This window comes from Salvelinus alpinus, chromosome 34 (assembly GCF_045679555.1).
Source record: "Salvelinus alpinus chromosome 34, SLU_Salpinus.1, whole genome shotgun sequence".
Taxonomy (NCBI): domain Eukaryota; kingdom Metazoa; phylum Chordata; class Actinopteri; order Salmoniformes; family Salmonidae; genus Salvelinus; species Salvelinus alpinus.
Window position 1 is genome coordinate 13,826,804 of NC_092119.1, and position 24,169 is coordinate 13,850,972.

At 47.6% G+C, this 24,169-nt stretch overlaps 1 protein-coding gene across 4 annotated transcripts in view; it reads right to left on the reverse strand.

The window, feature by feature from the left end:
• The window catches only part of LOC139563805 (spectrin beta chain, erythrocytic-like), a 90,497-nt gene that overhangs the window by 54,141 nt on the left and 12,187 nt on the right, over positions 1-24,169 (reverse strand). For 2 of the 4 annotated variants that reach the window (XM_071382726.1, XM_071382729.1), the window contains exons 2-4: positions 20,712-20,932; positions 9,232-9,383; positions 4,468-4,641 (exon numbers count right to left, since the gene is read on the reverse strand). In XM_071382726.1, coding sequence (XP_071238827.1) covers positions 4,468-4,641; positions 9,232-9,383; positions 20,712-20,859 — 474 coding nt within the window. In that variant the 5' untranslated portion in view covers positions 20,860-20,932. Of the gene's footprint in view, positions 1-4,467; positions 4,642-9,231; positions 9,384-17,652; positions 18,284-20,711; positions 20,933-24,169 lie in introns of those variants that run through there. The other 2 variants (XM_071382728.1, XM_071382730.1) reach the window with 2 other exon arrangements.

The following is a 24,169-nucleotide window of genomic DNA, read 5'->3' on the forward strand; positions in this document are numbered from 1 at the left end:
CCGTCAGCCAGCCATGAGCGTCCAGAGCCGTCAGCCAGCCATGAGCGTCCAGAGCCGTCAGCCAGCCATGAGCGTCCAGAGCCGTCAGCTAGTCATGAGCGTCCAGAGCTGCCATGTATCCAGAACTGCCCCTCAGTCCAGAGCTGTCTCTCTGTCCAGAGCTGCCCTTCAGTCCGGAGTTGCCCCTCTATCCTGAGCTACCTCTCTATCCTGAGCTACCTCTCTATCTTGAGCTACCTCTCTATCCTGACCTACCTCTCTGTCCTGAGCTATCTTGTCCCGGAGCTGTCCCTTATTTTTGTGTTGCCTCTTATATTAGGTGGGTGGAATAAGAGGGTGGTCATTCTGAGGGGGAGAAGTAAGCTGGGATTGACTATGGTGGGGTGGGGACCTCGCCCAGAGCCTGAGCCACCACCGTGGTCAGATGCCCACCCTGACCCTCCCCTAGACTTTGTGCTGGTGCGCCCGGAGTTCGCACCTTAAGGGGGGGGTTATGTCACGTTCCTGACCTGTTTTCTGTTAGTTTTTGTATGTGTTAGTTGGTCAGGACGTGAGTTTGGGTGGGCAGTCTATGTTTTCTGTTTCTATGTTGGTTAATGGGTACCTAATATGGTTCTCAATTAGAGGCAGGTGGTTTTCATCTCCTCTGATTGAGAATCATATTAAGGTAGGTGTTGTCACATTGTTTGTCGTGGGTGGTTGTCTCCTGTGTCTGTGTTGCACCATACGGGACTGTTTCGTTCGTTCGTCATTTTGTGTAGTCATTTTCCTGTTCGTGAGTTCTTCGTGTTTCATGTAAGTTCGTCGTCCAGGTCTGTCTACTCCGTTTGTTGTTTTGTTAGTTTCAAGTGAAGTTCGTGTTTTCGTGTTTTCTTTAATAAATAATGTCATATCAAGACGCTGCATTTTGGTTCAATCCCTGCTCCTCCTCTTTGGATGAAGAGGAGAGGAACGCCGTTACAGAACCACCCACCAAACCAGAACCAAGCAGCGCGAATTCGAGCAGTGGCCTGCTACACAGGATTATTGGAGTTGGGAGGAAATATTGGACGGAAAAGGTCCATGGGCACAGCCGGGAGAATATCGCCGTCCCAAAGCTGAGCTGGAGGCAGCGAAAGCAGAGAGGCGGCGATATGAGGAGGCAGCAAGGAGACGTGGCTGGAAGCCGGAGAATCAAGCGCAAGACCGGAGTTATGAAGGTACGCGGCTAGCACGGAAGCCCGTGAAGAACCCCCAAACATTTCTTGGGGGGGGGGGGCTAAGAGGTAGTGGGCCAAGGGAAGGTAGGAGACCTGCGCCCACTTCCCAGGCTAACCGTGGAGAGCGGGAGTACGGGCAGACGCCGTGTTACGCAGTAGAGCGCACGGTGTCTCCTGTACGTGTGCATAGTCCGGTGCGGGTTATTCCACCTCCCCGCACTGGTAGGGCTAGATTGGGCATTGAGCCAAGTGCCATGAAGCCGGCTCTACATATCTGGCCACCAGTGCGTCTCCTCGGGCCGGCTTACATGGCACCAGCCTTACGCATGGTGTCCCCGGTTCGCCTACATAGCCCGGTGCGGGTTATTCCACCTCCCCGCACTGGGCGGGCGACGGGGAGCATTCAACCAGGTAAGGTTGGGCAGGCTCAATGCTCAAGGGAGCCAGTACGCCTGCACGGTCCGGTATTTCCGGCGCTACCTCCCCGCTCCAGCCCAGTGCCTCCAGTTCCGGCACCACGCACTAAGCCACCTGTGCGTCTCCAGAGCCCTGTACACACTGTTCCTTCTCCACGTACTCGTCCTGATGTGCGTGCCCTCAGCCCGGTGCCACCAGTGCCGGTACCACGCACCAGGCAAATAGTACGCTTTGAGAGTCCAGTGTGCCCTGTCCCTGCTTCCCGCACTAGCATGAAGGTGCGTGTCCTTAGCCCGGTGCCTCCAGTTCCGGCACCACGCACCAGGTCTACAGTGCGCCTTATCCGGCCAGAGCCATCCGTCTCCCCAGCGCCATCTGAGCCATCCGTCTCCCCAGCGCCATCTGAGCCATCCGTCTCCCCAGCGCCATCTGAGCCATCCGTCTCCCCAGCGCCGTCTGAGCGCTCCCCATCCGTCTGTCCCGAGCCATTAGAGCCGCCCGTCTGTCCCGAGCCGTCAGAGCCGATAGTCAGTCAGGAGCTGCTAGAGCCATTCGTCAGACAGGATCTGCCAGAGCCGCCAACCAGACAGGATCTGCCAGAGCCACCAACCAGACAGGATCTGCCAGAGCCGCCAACCAGACAGGATCTGCCAGAGCCGCCAACCAGACAGGATCTGCTAGAGCCGCCAGTGATTCATGAGCGTCCAGAGCCGTCAGCCAGCCATGAGCGTCTAGAGCCGTCAGCCAGCCATGAGCAGCCAGAGCCGTCAGAGAGCCATGAGCGTCCAGAGCCGTCAGCGAGCCATGAGCGTCCAGAGCCGTCAGCGAGCCATGAGCGTCCAGAGCCGTCAGCCAGCCATGAGCGTCCAGAGCCGTCAGCCAGCCATGAGCGTCCAGAGCCGTCAGCCAGCCATGAGCGTCCAGAGCCGTCAGCCAGCCATGAGCGTCCAGAGCCGTCAGCTAGTCATGAGCGTCCAGAGCTGCCATGTATCCAGAACTGCCCCTCAGTCCAGAGCTGTCTCTCTGTCCAGAGCTGCCCTTCAGTCCGGAGTTGCCCCTCTATCCTGAGCTACCTCTCTATCCTGAGCTACCTCTCTATCTTGAGCTACCTCTCTATCCTGACCTACCTCTCTGTCCTGAGCTATCTTGTCCCGGAGCTGTCCCTTATTTTTGTGTTGCCTCTTATATTAGGTGGGTGGAATAAGAGGGTGGTCATTCTGAGGGGGAGAAGTAAGCTGGGATTGACTATGGTGGGGTGGGGACCTCGCCCAGAGCCTGAGCCACCACCGTGGTCAGATGCCCACCCTGACCCTCCCCTAGACTTTGTGCTGGTGCGCCCGGAGTTCGCACCTTAAGGGGGGGGTTATGTCACGTTCCTGACCTGTTTTCTGTTAGTTTTTGTATGTGTTAGCTGGTCAGGACGTGAGTTTGGGTGGGCAGTCTATGTTTACTGTTTCTATGTTGGTTTTGGGTACCTAATATGGTTCTCAATTAGAGGCAGGTGGTTTTCATCTCCTCTGATTGAGAATCATATTAAGGTAGGTGTTGTCACATTGTTTGTCGTGGGTGGTTGTCTCCTGTGTCTGTGTTGCACCATACGGGACTGTTTCGTTCGTTCGTCATTTTGTGTAGTCATTTTCCTGTTCGTGAGTTCTTCGTGTTTCATGTAAGTTCGTCGTCCAGGTCTGTCTACTCCGTTTGTTGTTTTGTTAGTTTCAAGTGAAGTTCGTGTTTTCGTGTTTTCTTTAATAAATAATGTAATATCAAGACGCTGCATTTTGGTTCAATCCCTGCTCCTCCTCTTCACGCCGTTACATTGAGTTAGTGCATGTGGCACCTCTGATGTCACGGTTCGTTGTTTGTTTCTTTTTGTTTGGAAGTTTTGCGTAAATAAAGATGTGGAACTTTAATCACGCTGCACCTTGGTCCGTCTCTCCACACAACCGTGACAACATGCAGTGTATAGTGTACATATTGTATATTTTAGAATGGGAGAATGTTTAGACATAAACTGCCTATTTCTTATTTTAGGTTAAAATATGAAGAGTATATTTTATTAGTAATGAGGGTAAAACAAGTTAAAACAAGGTTTAAAAAAAAGAAGCTAATACTAGATCTAGTATCTAATTGAAACCTTGGTTAAATTGATAGAGCATGGCATGTTACATCTGTAAATTATCAAGGTTACCATCTTCCCACCAACTACCAACACACTGTCAGTAATTAAAACAGGGATTCTATCTGTGAGACGTACGGCTCCTCAGAGGCTAAATTTAGCACCACTTTGCTTCTCTTCTCCTCCGTTTGTTCTGACGCTACGTAGGGATGCAGACAGAGGCTAGCTAGTCAACTCTTTCCTATTTTCTCCTCTCCTCCTTGATGGATTGAATAATGCAGCAACTAGGCCATATTGTTTGAACTAGCAAAGCTAAAAATAACAGTACAATGTCAAATTAAAAATAAATACTGTATCAGCCTGTTCAAAAATAATCACTGTTTCAGCCCAGATAAAAGAATCAAACAGACATGGTGTTTTGTTTGGGATGTGGTTTTAGTTTTAACACCAGATAAAGATGGCTGTTGGCTGAAACAAGACTGTATACAGCTCCAGGTAGAGGGGATTTATGTTGAATTCTAGTTAATTGTGTAACCAGTGTTGTCTTTAGTGATTAGATCACCTAAGCTGGTGGTCCCAGATCAGTTTGTGCTATCTTTCCACCGGGACATAGAAGTTGGCTATAAAGCACAAACAGATCTGGGACCAGGCATGCACCAGGTGGTTTAAATTGAGGTCATTTTGTAACCTGTGTTGTTTCAGTGGGTAGTTAGAAGAAGCAGAATCCTAACTCACCTGGAATCTGAGAATGATGGTCCAGATGAGTCCCAGGATGAGGCGGTGGTTGCCGTCGACGATGTCGTATGATCCCATATTCTCCAGGTGGACCCTCTGCTCCTTGAGGAACTGCAGGGCCTTGTCCACGTTCTCCAGACAGTGGATCCGCATACGGCCCTTAGTGGGCTTGGGCTGGAAGGAGGGAGAGAGGGAGAGAGAGGGAGATCATGTGTAGTGTGTGGCTATTTACAGTGCCTTCGGAAAGTATTCAGACCCCTTGACTTTTTCCACATTTTGTTACGTTACAAACTTATTCTAAAATTGATTAAATAAAAAAAATCCTTAGCAATCTACACACAATACCCAATAATGAAAAAGCAAAAACAGGTTTTTAGACATTTTTGCAAATTTATAAAAGATTTAAAAACAGAAACACCTTATTTACAAAAGTATGGAGACTCGAAATTGAGCTCAGGTCTATCCTGTTTCCATTGATCATCCTTGAGATGTTTCAACAACTTGATTGGAGTCCACATGTGGTAAATTCAATTGATTGGATATGATTTGGAAAGGCACACACACCTGTCTAGATTAAGGTCCCACGTGTCATAGCATGTCAGAGCAAAAACCAAGCAGAGGTCGAATGAATTGTCCGTAGAGCTCCGAGACAAGATTGTGTCGAGGCACAGATCACGGGAAGGGTACCAAAACATGTCTGCAGCATTGAAGGTCCCCAAGAACACAGTGGCGTCCATCATTCTTAAATGGAAGAAGTTTAGAAACACCAAGACTCTTCCTAGAGCTGGCTGCCCGGCCATATTGAGTAATCGGGGGAGAAGGGCCTTGGTCAGGGAGGTGACCAAGAACCTGATTGTCACTCTAAGAGAGCTCTACAGTTCCTCTGTTGGGATTGGATAACCTTCCAGAAGGACAACCATCCCTGCAGCACTCTACCAATCAGGCCAGACGGAAGCCACTCCTCAGTAAAAGGCACAAGACAGCCTGCTTGGAGTTGGCCAAAGGCACCTAAAGACTCTCTGATCTGATGAAACCAAGATTGAACTCTTTGGCCTGAATGTCAAGTGTCACGTCTGGAGGAAAACTGTCACCATCCCTACGGTGAAGCATGGTGGTGGCAGAATCATGCTGTGGGGATGTTTTTCAGCGGCAGGAACTGGGAGACTAGTTGGAATCGAGGCAGATATGAAAGGAGCAAAGTACAGAGAAGATTCACCTTCCAACAGGACAACGACCCTAAGCACACATTCAAGACAACGCAGGAGTGGCTTCGGGACAAGTCTCTGAGTGTCCTTGAGTGGCCCAGCCAGAACCCGGACTTAATCCCTAAGTTTGTTTTACTCACCGCTTTAGCACACTCTGCCAACCCTGATGTCCTTGCCGTGTCTGAATCCTGGCTTAGGAAGGCCACCAAAAATTCTGAGATTTCCATACCCAACTATAACACTTTCCGTCAAGATAGAACTGCCAAAGGGGGAGGAGTTGCAATCTACTGCAGAGATAGCCTGCAAAGTTCTGTCATACTTTCCAGGTCTATGCCCAAACAGTTCGAACTTCTAATTTTAAAAATTAATCTCTCCAGAAATAAGTCTCTCACTGTTGCCGCCTGCTACCGACCCCCGTCAGCTCCCAGCTGTGCCCTGGACACCATCTGTGAATTGATCGCCCCCCATCTAGCTTCAGAGTTTGTTCTGTTAGGTGACCTAAACTGGGATATGCTTAACACCCCGGCAGTCCTACAATCTAAGCTAGATCCCCTCAATCTCACACAAATCATCAAGGAACCCATCAGGTACAACCCTAAATCTGTAAACATGGGCACCCTAATAGACATTATCCTGACCAACTTGCCCTCCAAATACACCTCTGCTGTCTTCAATCAGGATCTCAGCGATCACTGCCTCATTGCCTGTATCCGCTATGGGTCCGCGGTCAAACGACCACCCCTCATCACTGTCAAACACTCCCTAAAACACTTCTGCGAGCTAATCGACCTGGCCCGGGTATCCTGGAAGGATATTGACCTCATCCCGTCAGTTGAGGATGCCTGGTCATTCTTAAAAAGTTACTTCCTCACCATCTTAGACAAGCATGCTCCGTTCAAAAAATGCAGAACTAAGAACAGATATAGCCCTTGGTTCACTCCAGACCTGACTGCCCTCGACCAGCACAAAAACATCCTGTGGCGAACTGCAATAGCATCGAAGAGTCCCCGCGAACTGTTCAGGGAAGTCAGGAACCAATACACGCAGTCAGTCGTGAAAGCAAAGGCCAGCTTTTTCAAGCAGAAATTTGCATCCTGTAGCTCTAACTCCAAAAAGTTCTGGGACACTGTAAAGTCCATGGAGAACAAGAGCACCTCCTCCCAGCTGCCCACTGCACTGAGGCTAGATAACACGGTCACCACCGATAAATCCGTGATAATCGAAAACTTCAACAAGCATTTCTCAACGGCTGGCCATGCCTTCCTCCTGGCTACTCCAACCTTTGCCAACAGCTCCGCCCCCCCCGCTGCTACTCGCCCAAGCCTCCCCAGCTTCTCCTTTACCCAAATCCAGATAGCAGATGTTCTGAAAGAGCTGCAAAACCTGGACCCATACAAATCAGCTGGGCTTGACAATCTGGACCCTCTATTTCTGAAACTGTCCGCCGCCATTGTCGCACCCCCTATTACCAGCCTGTTCAACCTCTCCTTCGTATCATCTGAGATCCCCAAGGATTGGAAAGCTGCCGCGGTCATCCCCCTCTTCAAAGGGGGAGACACCCTGGACCCAAACTGTTACAGATCTATATCCATCCTGCCCTGCCTATCTAAGGTCTTCGAAAGCCAAGTCAACAAACAGATCACTGACCATCTCGAATCCCACCGTACCTTCTCCGCTGTGCAATCTGGTTTCCGAGCCGGTCACGGGTGCACCTCAGCCACGCTCAAGGTACTAAACGATATCATAACCGCCATCGATAAAAGACAGTACTGTGCAGCCGTCTTCATCGACCTGGCCAAGGCTTTCGACTCTGTCAATCACCATATTCTTATCGGCAGACTCAGTAGCCTCGGTTTTTCTAATGACTGCCTTGCCTGGTTCACCAACTACTTTGCAGACAGAGTTCAGTGTGTCAAATCGGAGGGCATGTTGTCCGGTCCTCTGGCAATCTCTATGGGGGTACCACAGGGTTCAATTCTCGGGCCGACTCTTTTCTCTGTATATATCAATGATGTTGCTCTTGCTGCGGGCGATTCCCTGATCCACCTCTACGCAGACGATACCATTCTGTATACTTCTGGCCCTTCCTTGGACACTACGAGCTTCAATGCCATACAACACTCCTTCTGTGGCCTCCAACTGCTCTTAAACGCTAGTAAAACCAAATGCATGCTTTTCAACCGTTCGCTGCCTGCACCCGCACGCCCGACTAGCATCACCACCCTGGACGGTTCCGACCTAGAATATGTGGACATCTATAAGTACCTAGGTGTCTGGCTAGACTGCAAACCTTCCACACTCATATCAAACATCTCCAATCCAAAATCAAATCTAGAGTCGGCTTTCTATTTCGCAACAAAGCATCCTTCACTCACGCCGCCAAACTTACCCTAGTAAAACTGACTATCCTACCGATTCTCGACTTCGGCGATGTCATCTACAAAATTGCTTCCAATACTCTACTCAGCAAACTGGATGCAGTTTATCACAGTGCCATCCGTTTTGTTACTAAAGCACCTTATACCACCCACCACTGCGACCTGTATGCTCTAGTCGGCTGGCCCTCGCTACATGTTCGTCGTCAGACCCACTGGCTCCAGGTAATCTACAAGGCTATGCTAGGTAAAGTGCCGCCTTATCTCAGTTCACTGGTCACGATGGCAACACCCACCCGTAGCACGCGCTCCAGCAGGTGTATCTCACTGATCATCCCTAAAGCCAAAACCTAATTTGGCCGCCTTTCCTTCCAGTTCTCTGCTGCCCGCGACTGGAACAAATTGCAAAAATCTCTGAAGTTGGAGACTTTTATCTCCCTCAACAACTTTAAACATCTGCTATCTGAGCAGCTAACCGATCGCTACAGCTGTACATAGTCCATCGGTATATAGCCCACCCAATTTACCTACCTCACCCCCATACTGTTTTTATTTATTTACTTTTCTGCTCTTTTGCACACCAGTATCTCTACTTGCACATGATCATCTGATGATTTATCACTCCAGTGTTAATCTGCTAAATTGTAATTATTCGCTCCTATGGCCTATTTATTGCCTACCTCCTCATGCCTTTTGCACACATTGTATATAGATTCTCTTTTTTTCTTTTTTTTTTCCTACTATGTTATTGACTTGTTTATATTTTACTCCATGTGTAACTCTGTGTTGTTGTCTGTTCACACTGCTATGCTTTATCTTGGCCAGGTCGCAGTTGCAAATGAGAACTTCTCCACTAGCCTACCTGGTTAAATAAAGGTGAAATAAAAATGTTAACAAAAAAAAAAAAAAATATCCTGATCGAACATCTCTGGAGAGACCTAAATATAGCTGTGCAGCAAAGCTCCCCATCTAACCTGACAGAGCTTGAGAGGAGAAACTCCCCAAATACAGGTGTGCCAAGCTTGTAGCGTCATACCCAAGAAGACTCGAGGCTGTAATCGCTGCCAAAGGTGCTTCAACAAAGTACTTAGTAAAGAGTCTGAATACTAACGTCTACACACACACTAGACACACACTACACACACACACACACTACACACACACACACAGATATACCCAGGTACCAGTTTCTCTCCAGAGAGGAGCTCCAGTAGTTTGATGAGCATGCGTCCATCCCTGAGGTCCAGGTACAGGTCAGAGATCCGGCAGCTGACCCGGGACAGGATGGAGTTGACCCACTTAGTGAAGGTCTTCTTCTGGACTGCTTCACGCTCATCTAGAGGAGGAGAATACAGGGAACTAGGTCAGATATCACCAGATTACACAGTAATAACACAGCAATAACCTATTAGTTACCGGTTTACTTATTTGGGAATCATTCAAACAAGCACCACTAGGCAGAACACTGTGGAGTGTATGATGTATCGAAATGTGTGTGTGTGCATGAGTGTGCAATTAAGTTTTGAAGCTTGAGAATAGACATGAGAATCCACAAGGCCTTAGTAAGTAAAGTCTTTCAAGTATGATCCTACTCTGAGCGTAAGAATGTCTGCAGCACTGTGACTTGTGTATTACCAACCTGGATTCATGGGTAGACGTAACATAGTAAATACAAATCCAGGACACTATTCATTTGTGGTAGCCCATCATCAATTTCGTATAATATGTAACGAATTGCGACTCATACAATTTGTTGCGAATTTTCATAGGAGAACCCTTTGAAGAACCATTTTGGTTCCACAGAGGGTTCTACATGGAACCCGAAAAGGTTCTACCTGGAACCAGAAAGGGTTCTACCTGGACCCAGAAAGGGTTCTCCTATGGGGATAGCTGAAGAACCCTTTTGGAACCCTTTTTTCTAAGAGTGTACGCCCACCCATCCACCCAACCAACCACCCTCCTTTCCTTTTTGCCTTAATTAAGTAACCTTCTGTCTTATGTACTGTATGTAACCATACCAAATGTAAATTGAGTGTCCTGGATTTTCATTCACGTCTAGTCTATGAGACCAGCCTGGGCTGACTACTACCCACCTGGTGGCATTATGTCTCCCTATTGGTTAGCAGCAGGAGCTCACAGTCACACTTTAAAGCCCCCTTCAACACTGCCTATGTCCCAAATGGCCCATTAGGGCTCTGGTCTAAAGAACTGCACTACATAGGGAATAGGGTGCCATTTTGGGACGAAGACACTGACAGATGTGCCTCCTACTCAACAACCAATATCCATGTGCTTAAATGAATTACATTGTGCTGTATATGACTCAGTCAAGTGTAAATGTGTGTGTGTGTGTGTGTGTGTGTGTGTGTGTGTGTGTGTGTGTGTGTGTGTGTGTGTGTGTGTGTGTGTGTGTGTGTGTGTGTGTGTGTGTGTGTGTGTGTGTGTGTGTGTGTGTGTGTGTGTGTGTGTGTGTGTGTGTGTGCGTGCGTGCGTGCGTGCGCGCGTGTGTGTGTGTGGCCTGCTTGCCTGCTTGCCTGCATGTGTTCCTTCCCCTAATGCTTGTACCATGTTTATCCCTGGTCCCAAATATAACAGTGCAAAATACTGCATCCTTAATGGCTTGTTCTATAAATGATTCAGGCCCTCAGGCTGCGGAGAACAGGGAGAGGGAGAGAGAGAGAGGAGAGAAAGAGAGATAGGGAAGAAAGGAGAGAGAGCGAGAGAGGGAAGGATAGAGACAGAGAGAGAGAGAGGGAAGAGTGAGCTGGAGAGAGAGAGGGAGAGAGGGAGGCATGGGATAAGAGGAAGGGCAACACCCACTGAGAGAAAGAGAGAGGGAGAGCGGGAGAGGGAGAGAGAGAGAGAGAGAGAGACAGGTAACCCGGAGAAGAAGGGTGAAAGAAGGAGAACACACAGCTAAAGGAGAGGGCAAGGTGAATGACATAAAAAGGGGACAAAGTCTGTATCATTGCTCTCTTATCTATTCTATGCATTGTGAAAATGTAACACATCTGTCATCTACGGCCATGTTATACAGTCCTGTACTGAGACTAGGCAGTATCGTTAAATTAGTCATGTCCCATTCTGTCTCCTCACTGGTAAATAACAAAGAGCTACGACACACACTGCCAACTACACAACATCCATGTGGAACCCACCCAAAATAATTTAAAAAGTAATGACAGTTAAAACATGCAAAACAACGGCACCATCTGTGTCCCAAATAGCACCCTATTGCCTACATAGTGCATTAATTTTGACCCGTAGGGATCCTTAGGGATGTGTGACATCATACTGGCCTGAGGATTACTGGCTCTGGTGTGTTTGAGTGTACACATTCTCCAGGCTGGCATCGTCCTGCCAGCCAGGCCAAGGCTGTCTCAGTACAACAACAAGGCTGAATAATACTCTGGTGTGTTTGACATGCTGCTACTCCTCCCTGGTCTCCAGACCCGTCCACTCTCTGACTCCAGTGAGCGACAGCCACAAGCCACATGACTTAATGATGCTGATGGATTTTCCCTTTACTCAGCCAGAGAGTCAGAGAGAGCCAGAGAGTCAGAGAGTCAGAGAGAGCCAGAGAGCCAGATAGTCAGAGAGAGCCAGAGTCAGAGAGAGCCAGAGAGCCAGATAGTCAGAGAGAGCCAGAGTCAGAGAGAGCCAGAGAGTCAGAGAGAGCCAGAGAGCCAGAGAAAGCCAGATGGTCAGAGAGCCAGAGAGCCAGAGAGAGCCAGAGAGTCAGAGAGAGCCAGAGAGCCAGAGAGAGCCAGAGAGCCAGAGAAAGCCAGATGGTCAGAGAGCCAGAGAGCCAGAGAGAGCCAGAGAGAGCCAGAGAGAGCCAGAGAGCCAGAGCCAGAGAGCCAGAGAGTCAGAGAGCCAGAGAGAGCCAGAGCCAGGCGGTTTTCCCATAGCCCTGCCTGGCAGTCCCACTGAGCACCAGCTAACCAGCCTTCTAGCCTGAGTCATAGTGGCATGGACCTTGGGGGCAGGCAGGACTGGTTGAGTCCTGCCTGGTATAGTTATAGTTTTGGCAACACACAGAGAATACAACAAAACAACACACAGAGAATACAACACAACAACACACAGAGAATACAACAAAACAACACACAGAGAATACAACACAACAACACACAGATAACGCAACACAACAACACACAGATAATACAACAAAACAACACACAGATAATACAACACAACAACACACAGATAATACAACAAAACAACACACAGAGAATACAACAAAACAACACACAGATAATACAACACAACAACACACAGATAGTACAACACAACAACACACAGAGAATACAACAAAACAACACACATATAATACAACACAACAACACACAGAGAATACAACAAAACAACACACAGAGAATACAACTAAACACACGGATAATACAACAAAACAACACACATATAATACAACAAAACAACACACAGATAATACAACGCAACAACACACAGATAATACAACACAACAACACACAGAGAATACAACACAACAACACACAGATAACGCAACACAACAACACACATATAATACAACAACACACAGATAATACAACAAAACAACACACAGAGAATACAACAAAACAACACACAGATAGTACAACACAACAACACACAGATAGTACAACACAACAACACACAGAGAATACAACACAATAACACACAGAGAATACAACAAAACAACACACAGAGAATACAACACAACAACACACAGAGAATACAACACAATAACACACAGAGAATAAAACAAAACAACACACAGAGAATACAACAAAACAACACACAGATAATACAACACAACAACACACAGATAATACAACAAAACAACACACAGATAATACAACAAAACAACACACAGAGAATACAACAAAACAACACACAGAGAATACAACACAACAGCACCGACAATACAACACCACAACACACAGAGAATACAACACAACAACACACAGAGAATCCAACACAACAACACACAGCGAATACAACTAAACAACACACAGATAATTAAACAAAATAACACACAGATAATACAACACAACAACACACAGCGAATACAACTAAACACACAGATAACACAACACAACAACACACAGATAATACAACTCAACAACACACAGATAATACAACTCAACAACACACAGAGAATACAACAAAACAACACACAGATAATACAACTCAACAACACACAGATAATACAACTCAACAACACACAGAGAATACAACACAACAACACACAGATAATACAACAAAACAACACACAGAGAATACAACAAAACAACACACAGAAAGCACAACCCAACACAACTACAGCACAACTGCAACACACAGAGAGCACAACCCAACACAATCCAACACAACTACAACCCAACACAACTACAACCCACCACAACTACAACCCAACACAACTACAACCCAACACAACTACAACACACAGAGAGCACAACCCAACACAACTACAACCCAACACAACTACAACCCAACACAACTACAACCCAACACAACTACAACCCAACACAACTACAACCCAACACAACTACAACCCAACACAACTACAATCCAACACAACTACAACCCAACACAACTACAACCCAACACAAATACAACCCACCACAACTACAATCCAACACAACTACAACCCAACACAACTACAACCCAACACAACTACAACCCAACTACAACTCAACACAACTCAACACAACTACAACTCAACTCAACACAACTCAACACAACATGACATCTAACAGACAGAGGGCACAACACAACACAACACAACACAACATAACAAAGGATCTACAGAAGTCAGGACAGAGACAGAACAAGACATTAACAAAACCTTATATAACCATAGGTATCGTGGCTAACCGTGGCTAACCCTGGCTAACCCTGGCTAACCCTGGCTAACCGTGGCTATTCCTGGCTAGTCACATATATACTACTCCCCACCAGAGATCGGTTGTGGGAGATTGAACATTCCCACATCGTCCACCCTTCCTACTGTCTCCCCCTCTGTTTACCCCAAAAACATGTACAACCAGTTTACAACCTTCTATAACCAAAATACAACCTTACAACCTGACCAGTTTAGTTCACGGGAAGAGTGCTGCAGGAGTCTGGGTCTGGTGTGGAGCATAGTTGATGAGAGGACAGACTGACAGAGACACACCTGGGCAGCAGAGGCACCCAGCACAGCTAAGCAACACCTACCCAGGCAGTGGAGGAAACTTTTTAGAATGACATTATTTCAACTCTACACAGGAGCTTGCTGCAGGTGTTTGGCATGGGAGCAGGGTGAGAGGACAGAGACAAACAGGAGTTTGGCATGGGAGCAGGGTGAGAGGACAGAGACAAACTAGAGGTAAATTAACAATGCATTGCAGAAAGGTACAATTTATGATACATTGGTACTGTAACAGACACACATTGGTACTGTAGCAAAGCACAGAATAACACAGCGATAGCACAAAGATAACACAGAATAACACAGAATAACACAGAGATAACACAGAGATAACATGGAGATAACCCCCGAGATAACATGGGGATAACACAGAGATAACATGAAGATAACACAGAAAGACATAACACTGACAAAATGAATGATGGAATAACAAAGACATAGGTTAACAAATCATACATCAATATGAAGCAGTAGAGATGAAGAAGAGATAAACAGAAACAGAGAGAGAGAGAGAGGGAGGGAGGGAGAGAGAGAGAGAGAGAGAGAGAGAGAGAGAGAGAGAGAGAGAGAGAGAGAGAGAGAGAGAGAGAGAGAGAGAATTTAAATTGAATTGAGAGAGAGAGATAATTAAAATTGAATTGAGAGAGAGAGAGATATAATTTAAATTGAATTGAGAGAGAGAGAGATATAATTTAAATTGAATTGAGAGAGAGAGAGCAGACAGTGCCTGATTACATCATGTGTTTCAGAATCCACTGAATCATTGGACAGTAGAGGCTGGCTTCCTTTCTTATTACTCCTGTCCTCCTCTCCTCATGTCCTCCTGTCCTCATATCCTGCTGTCCTCCTGTCCTCATATCCTGCTGTCCTCCTCTCCTCATGTCCTCCTGTCCTCCTCTCCTCCTGTCCTCCTGTCCTCCTGTCCTCATATCCTCCTCTCCTCCTGTCCTCCTGTCCTCCTGTCCTCATATCCTGCTGTCCTCCTGTCCTCCTCTCCTCATGTCCTCCTGTCCTCCTCTCCTCCTGTCCTCCTCTCCTCCTGTCCTCCTGTCCTCCTGTCCTCATATCCTGCTGTCCTCCTCTCCTCATGTCCTCCTGTCCTCCTCTCCTCCTGTCCTCCTCTCCTCCTGTCATCCTTTCCTCCTCTCCTCCTGTCCTCATGTCCTCATGTCCTCCTGTCCTTCTCTCCTCCTGTCCTCCTCTCCTCCTGTCCTGCTGACCTCATGTCCTCCTGTCCTCCTCTCCTCCTCTCCTCCTGTCCTCCTGTCCTGCTGTCCTTCTGTCCTCCTCTCCTCCTCTCCTCCTGTCCTCATGTCCTCCTCTCCTCCTGTCCTCCTTTCCTCCTGTCCTCACGTCCTCCTGTCCTCCTGTCCTCCTTTCCTCTTTTCCTCCTGTCCTCATGTCCTCATGTTCTCCTGTCCTCCTTTCCTCCTTTCCTCCTGTCCTCATGTCCTCATGTTCTCCTGTCCTCCTGTCCTCCTGTCCTCCTCTCTCATCCTCACTAATGTGTTCCTGTCATCGGGGAGCTGGCTAGCAAAAGCTAATGTAAATTCAAGAGTGATGGACAACCGCTCTCTTAGAAAATCGAATAACGGAGAGAAAAAATGGAAGTTAGGAGGAGAGGAGGAAAGGAGGGGATGGATTATTTAATAGATGTTCCACACAGTTATCTGAACATAGAGTTTCTGAAGAGCTTAGGAGAGTCACATAGCTCATCAGAAGAAAAGAAACCAAATGAATACTGTAGCTAGTGTTTATGTTACATCATATTTTGATAATGTCAGGTGAAAATAGTTGGTGTGTACAAGGTGAGTGGTACGGGTGGTAGACAGGTAATAAGACAACAGGGTGTCAAGATAGTGTTAATACATAATCAATCCCACTCTTATTCCACGAATAAAAGATTACAACACCGGCCTGCTTTGATTGGCAGGGAAAAAGGAAACCACAGTACAACCTTTTGCTTCATGAAATATTCAGATGAAACCCAGCACACAGTTGGGACACAGCCTCTGCTTCCTGAAAATAAATACATACAAATACATGTTTTTTTTTTAAAGTGCCACTACGCTACCGTGGAATGTCACGGCACTTCCCTTGACTCTCCAGCTCGTCACGACAGCAGGAGCAATCAAACCGCCCACACGCTCGCTCGCATCACAAGCCAGACCTCCCCATCAACCCCTCCTCCACCTAAATCTGTCCCGAACACAGAGAGAGGGGTAGGAAGGGTACCCTGGGAAACTGTGTTCTCTTCTTTAACCCCTGTAGGGTTGGAGGTGAGGGGTGGGAGGGATGATCTGGACAGATCACCACCACTACAAGACTAACCCTACAGTTAGAGAGGGTGGACTGTGGACCCATCACCACCACTACAAGACTAACCCTACAGTTAGAGAGGGTGGACTGTGGACCCACCACCACCATCACCACCACTACAAGACTAACCCTACAGTTAGAGAGGGTGGACTGTGGACCCACCACCACCATCACCACCACTACAAGACTAACCCTACAGTTAGAGAGGGTGGACTGTGGACCCACCACCACCACCACCACTACAAGACTAACCCTACAGTTAGAGAGGGTGGACTGTGGACCCACCACCACCACCACCACCACCACTACAAGACTAACCCTACAGTTAGAGAGGGTGGACTGTGGACCCACCACCACCATCACCACCACTACAAGACTAACCCTAAAGTTAGAGAGGGTGGACTGTGGACCCACCACCACCACCACCACCACTACAAGACTAACCCTACAGTTAGAGAGGGTGGACTGTGGACCCACCACCACCATCACCACCACTGCAAGACTAACCCTACAGTTAGAGAGGGTGGACTGTGGACCCACCACCACCATCACCACCACTGCAAGACTAACCCTACAGTTAGAGAGGGTGGACTGTGGACCCACCACCACCATCACCACCACTGCAAGACTAACCCTACAGTTAGAGAGGGTGGACTGTGGACCCACCACCACCATCACCACCACTGCAAGACTAACCCTACAGTTAGAGAGGGTGGACTGTGGACCCATCACCACCACTACAAGACTAACCCTACAGTTAGAGAGGGTGGACTGTGGACCCACCACCACCACTACAAGACTAACCCTACAGTTAGAGAGGGTGGACTGTGGACCCACCACCACAATCACCACCACTACAAGACTAACCCTAAAGTTAGAGAGGGTGGACTGTGGAACCACCACCACCATCACCACCCCCAGCCCCAGACTGGAACTGGACAGCAACTTGTAGCTAGAGTCCAACCCACTACCAACACCATCATACACAGACCAGCCTGGATAGTAGTTTACCTTGCAGCTGCCTGAAGCATTCATCCATCCCACCAACACCATCACCACCCCCAGCCCCAGACCAGCCTGGATAGTAGTTTACCTTGCAGCTGCCTGAAGCGTCCATCCAGGATGGAGTTGAAGCAGATGTTGGAGGTGCTATAGCTCAGACACCTCGCCTTCTTCATACTCCTGCCTGAGGTGGAGGTGGTGGGGGGAGAAGCTGGGCAAGGGGGAGAGAGAGCATGGCGTTGCTGACGTCTGGCAGGGGTGCAGGTGGAGGAGGAAGAGGAGAAACAGGAGATGGGGGAGAGACCCAGACCTTTTCCCAGAGGATGAGGGTCTCTAGATCCAGACGTGGGTATGACCCGGAGGGTCCCGTTCCTCTCAGGCTGGTGCTCTGTCTCCTGCCTGGTGGTTCTCCCATCACCCCTCGCTGGCCTCCTCTGGGCTCTGTGGACGGGTGGGGTGCTCCGGCTGCGGTTGCTGCTGCTCAGAGTGGCACGGAGCGGGGTCTCTTTCCCTGGGGTGATGGCCCGGTCCCTGGTGGCCTCTCTGTAACTGTTCCTGTCCCTCCCCAGGGTCACACCAATGGATCGGAGGGGTGTGGACGTCTCCCTGTTAGTCTCCCGGGTCTCCCTGGTCTTCAGGCTGATCTTGACCTCTCGGAGCCGGGGTTGGCTGACGGCACGCAACAGACATGGAGACGGGCTGCTCATCTTGAGTCCTGAGTCCAACGGTGGAGGGAGTCTGGAGCGGAGAGCTGGGATGAGAGGTGCTCAGCAGCACTCCACTTATCTCCACTTCTCTCTCTCGATCTCACTCTTTTCTCTCCTCGTCTCTTGTTCCCTCTCCTCTCCTGTCTGGCACTCTCTCCTGTCCCGCCCTCTCTCTTTCTGTCTCTCTTTCACACTCCTTCTCTGTTTTCACTCCAGCACTGATGCTGCGCTCTCTCTCTCATCTCTCTCTCCTTCCCTTACTCTCTCTCTCTCCTCCTCCTCCCTCACTCTCTCTCCTCACTTCAGCGCTGATGTTGCTCTCATTCGCTCTCTCTCTCCAACAAGCTCTCACCATCTCACGTCAGAATTAGACGTTCATCCATGTTTATCAAATGTCAAATTTGGAAGTTGTTTCAAATGTCAAATTTAGAAGTGTTTAAGGTTAAGTTTAGGCATCAACTCCGAATTCTTAAGGTTGGGCATTAACTCTGAATGTTTAAGGTAAGGGTTAAGGTTTGGGATAGGCATAAAACAAAAATATATTTTTTAAACTTTCTTTGGAATTAGAGGTACCTTTGGAATTAGAGGTAGATGCTTACACCTCTCCACCACCCCCATCCTAGCAAAACTGAAAACTACAATACATGAAGAAAACAGTGCTCATTGTTGCCCCTAGTGGCTGGTTTTCCTGCATCTCCCAATGTCCTCAGACATGGATTGACCCCGAATACTGACTTGTATCACGAATGACCTGCCTGCTCTCTCGCATCCCGCACTCCGTTCACTCAGCTCAGCTGAGTGGTTCTTTCTCCTGCGCACCAGCCATGCATACAATATGTCCCAGGCTTTACATGTGTGTTCCTGACAAGGCTGTGCATCCCCTCTCCTCCCCACACAGCCATGAAATAACCATGGGAAGTGTAGGATGGAGGGCTTATTGTTTTTACATGACTCAGTGATCATACATGTTTTACATGTTTTAGTCAGTGGGTGAATATCTATACACCGAAGTGGATCAGAGAAGGGGTTCCCAACATCGGAGAGGAGAGTATGATAATGTACTGGTGGTGTACGCTGGTACAGTAGACATAGATCATACTCTGTTCACAAGCTGTACATCAATACTGATGTGTAAGAGACATTATTCGCTCATATTCATTCCCTCCCTCTTTCTCTCTCTTTCTCTTCCCCCACTTTCTCTCTTTCTCTCTCGTCCCCTCTCTCTTTCATTCTGTCTCTCCCTCTCTCTCATTCCCTCCTTCTCTGTCTGTGACAGGAAACTCTGACTGCATTACAGAGACATCAGTACAGCAACATAACACCAGCTAGCTAGCTCACACACAGAGGCTCTCTCCTCTTTTAAAGAGACAGACAGACTGGGAACAACCAACAGCTTGAAGAGAAAGCTAAAGAGAGATAGAGATCAGTACAGCCAATGGCCAAAAGAAAGTAGAGTCCTTGACATCCAATAACCACACACTCTCTCCCATTAGCATACCACTTATGGGGGCTGCCATTTAGGAGACAGACAGGGCCTACGTCCTAAATGGCAACCTATTCCCTATATAGTGGTGCACTACTTTTTACCAGAACTTAAGGGAGGGCAGCTGTCCACATCGCTCACACTGAAGCATTCTGGAAATGTGCAAATGATCCCAGCAACTCTAGGGGCGTGTGGTGTGTGTGTATGAGAGAGAGAGAGAGAGAGAGAGAGAGAGAGAGAGAGAGAGAGAGAGAGAGAGAGAGAGAGAGAGAGAGAGAGAGAGAGAGAGAGAGAGAGAGAGAGAGAGAGAGAGAGAGAGAGAGAGAGAGAGAGAGAGAGAGAGAGAGAGAGAGAGAGAGAGAGAGAGAGAGAGAGAGAGAGAGAGAGAGAGAGATTAATATGACATTTGAAATGTCTTTAATATTTTGGAACTTCTGTGAGTGTAATGTTTACTGTTCATTTTTATTGTTTATTTCAGTTGTTTATTATCTACATATGTTTCCCATGCCAATAAAACCCTTGAATTGAGAGAGAGAGAGTGTATGATCAGTCTCAGCTGCTCTGCTGGGGGATGTGGCTGCAGACAAACTCAGACATGATGATATGAGGCTCAAAACTATCAGGTAGACTTTATAAAACACACCACATAGCACAAACAAGCCTATATAGTATTCTGCCAATGCCACCTTTCACATGTTCTTATTTGAAAGCTGATTTCAAGACAGGTGACAGAGAATGACCCAAAAGAGAAAGAACACCCCATCCAACAGAACACACCCCATCCAACAGAACACACCCCATCCAACAGAACACACCCCATCCAACAGAACACACCCCATCCAACAGAACACCCCATCCAACAGAACACACCCCATCCAACAGAACACACCCCATCCAACAGAACACACCCCATCCAACAGAACACACCCCAGCCCGCCCCATGTTTGACCCCTAGGTCACCTGCAAGGGCTTTGATGCGTGACCTCTCAAACAGTCTTGCAGAGCTGTTGTCATTGTCCAGCTCCTCTCCTAGCAGCTCAAAGCGTGTGTTGATGCGGCTGTACTGCTGAGTGATCTCAACGTTGTCAAAGTCCGTGGTGGACGTCATGGCTGCAGCCAGTGTGGCGGTGGGGTTGGTGGCTGGGTGAGGTAATTCGGGGCTGGAGACCGCTTCAGCTGCTCTGGGAAAGGAGAAAGAGGAGTGGTGGACGGAGAGGAGGGCGAGTGAGGAGTGATGGAGGGAGAGGAGGGACGAGGAGGAGTGGTGGAGGGAGAGGAGGATGAGGAGGAGTGGTGGAGGGAGATGAGGAGGAGGAGTGGTGGAGGGAGAGGAGGAGGAGGAGTGGTGGAGGGAGATGAGGAGGAGGAGGAGTGGTGGAGGGAGATGAGGAGGAGGAGGATGAGGAATGGTGGAGGGAGATGAGAAGGAGGAGGAGGAGTGGTGGAGGGAGATGAGGAGGAGGAGGAGTGGTGGAGGGAGAGGAGGACGAGTGAGGAGTGGTGGAGGGAGATGAGGAGGAGGAGGAATGGTGGAGGGACATGAGGAGGAGGAGTGGTGGAGGGAGATGAGGAGGAGGAGGAGGAGTGGTGGAGGGAGATGAGGAGGAGGAGGAGGAGTGGTGGTGGGAGATGAGGAGGAGGAGGAAGAGTGGTGGAGGGACAGGAAGATGAGGAGGAGGAGTGGTGGAGGGAAAGGAGGAGTGGTGGAGGGAGAGGAGGATGTGGAGGAGTGGTGGAGGGAGAGAAGGAGTGGTGGAGGGAGAGGAGAAGGGGGAGGAGGAGTGGTGGAGGGAGAGGAGAAGGGGAAGGAGGAGTGGTGGAGGGAGAGGAGGAGTGGTGGAGGGAGAAATACGGAAGGATCAGTATGGACCTCACACACAGGCAGGACGTCTGGAAGAGGGAAACTGTAAGGTTATAATAATTAACAATGATTTATATACATCTTTATCCAAAGCGACATTACCAATGAATGTTGAAAGGTAAATGAGCATGTCAAGATTGTAAAGTGCAGTAGTTGTAAGTGTTACTCAGATAGACTGTCACAGACAGCCTTGTGAAGTATTATAACTGACAACAACTTCAAACCAAAACATCACAACACCATTCATCCACGCAGACCTATGAGAAGCTGGTCTGAATGTACTATAAAACACAAATCTCAATGGAAGAAATCCTGTAACATACAGTACCAGTCAAAAGTTGACACCCCTACTCATTCAAGAGTTTTTCTTTATTTTTACTATTTTCTACATTGTAGAATAATAGTGAAGACATCAACATTATGAAATAACACATTGAATCATGTAGTAACCAACAAAAGAGTTAAACTAATCAAAATATATTTTATATTTGAAATTCTTCAAAGTAGCCACCCTTTGCCTTGATGACAGCTTTGCACACTCTTGGCATTCTCTAAACCAGCTTCATGAGGTAGCCACCTGGAATGCATTTCAATTAACAGGTGTGCCTTGTTAAATATTAATTTCTGCAATTTCTTTACTTCTTAATTAATGCATTTGAGCCAATCAGTTGTGTTGTGACAAGTTAGGGGTGGTATACAGAAGATAGCCCTATTTGGTAAAAGACCAAGTCCATATTATGGCAAGAACAGGTAAAATAAGCAAAGAGAAATGACAGTCCATCATTACTTTAAGACATGAAGGTCAGTCAATCCGGAAAATTTCAAGAACTTTTCAAGTTTCTTCAAGTGCATTCGTAAAAAACAAATAAATTCTCCACAGAGTTCAAGTAACAGACACATCTCAACATCAACTGTTCAGAGGAGACAGTGTAAATCAGGCCTTCATGGTGGAATTGCTGCAAAGAAACCACTACTAAAGAACACCAATAATAAGAACAGACTTGCTTGGGCCAAGAAACACGAGCAATGGACATTAGACCGGTGGAAATCTGTCCTTTGGTCTGATGAGTCCACATTTGAGATTTTTGGTTCCAACCACCGTGTCTTTATTAGACTCACAGTAGGTGAACGGATGATCTAGACATGTGAGACTAGGTGAATGGATGATCTAGACATGTGAGACTAGGTGAACGGATGATCTAGACATGTGAGACTAGGTGAATGGATGATCTAGACATGTGAGACTAGGTGAACGGATGATCTAGACATGTGAGACTAGGTGAATGGATGATCTAGACATGTGAGACTAGGTGAACGGATGATCTAGACATGTGAGACTAGGTGAATGGATGATCTAGACATGTGAGACTAGGTGAATGGATGATCTAGACATGTGAGACTAGGTGAATGGATGATCTAGACATGTGAGACTAGGTGAACGGATGATCTAGACATGTGAGACTAGGTGAATGGATGATCTAGACATGTGAGACTAGGTGAACGGATGATCTAGACATGTGAGACTAGGTGAATGGATGATCTAGACATGTGAGACTAGGTGAATGGATGATCTAGACATGTGAGACTAGGTGAACGGATGATCTAGACATGTGAGACTAGGTGAATGGATGATCTAGACATGTGAGACTAGGTGAACGGATGATCTAGACATGTGAGACTAGGTGAACGGATGATCTAGACATGTGAGACTAGGTGAATGGATGATCTAGACATGTGAGACTAGGTGAACAGATGATCTAGACATGTGAGACTAGGTGAATGGATGACCTAGACATGTGAGACTAGGTGAACGGATGATCTAGACATGTGAGACTAGGTGAATGGATGATCTAGACATGTGAGACTAGGTGAACAGATGATCTAGACATGTGAGACTAGGTGAATGGATGATCTAGACATGTGAGACTAGGTGAACGGATGATCTAGACATGTGAGACTAGGTGAACAGATGATCTCTGCATGTGAGACTAGGTGAATGGATGATCTAGACATGTGAGACTAGGTGAACAGATGATCTAGACATGTGAGACTAGGTGAATGGATGATCTAGACATGTGAGACTAGGTGAACAGATGATCTAGACATGTGAGACTAGGTGAATGGATGATCTAGACATGTGAGACTAGGTGAACAGATGATCTAGACATGTGAGACTAGGTGAACGGATGATCTAGACATGTGAGACTAGGTGAACAGATGATCTAGACATGTGAGACTAGGTGAACGGATGATCTCTGCATGTGAGACTAGGTGAACGGATGATCTAGACATGTGAGACTAGGTGAACGGATGATCTAGACATGTGAGACTAGGTGAAAGGATGATCTCTGCATGTGAGACTAGGTGAACAGATGATTTAGACATGTGAGACTAGGTGAACGGATGATCTAGACATGTGAGACTAGGTGAACGGATGATCTCTGCATGTGAGACTAGGTGAACAGATGATCTAGACATGTGAGACTAGGTGAACGGATGATCTAGACATGTGAGACTAGGTGAACGGATGATCTCTGCATGTGAGACTAGGTGAACA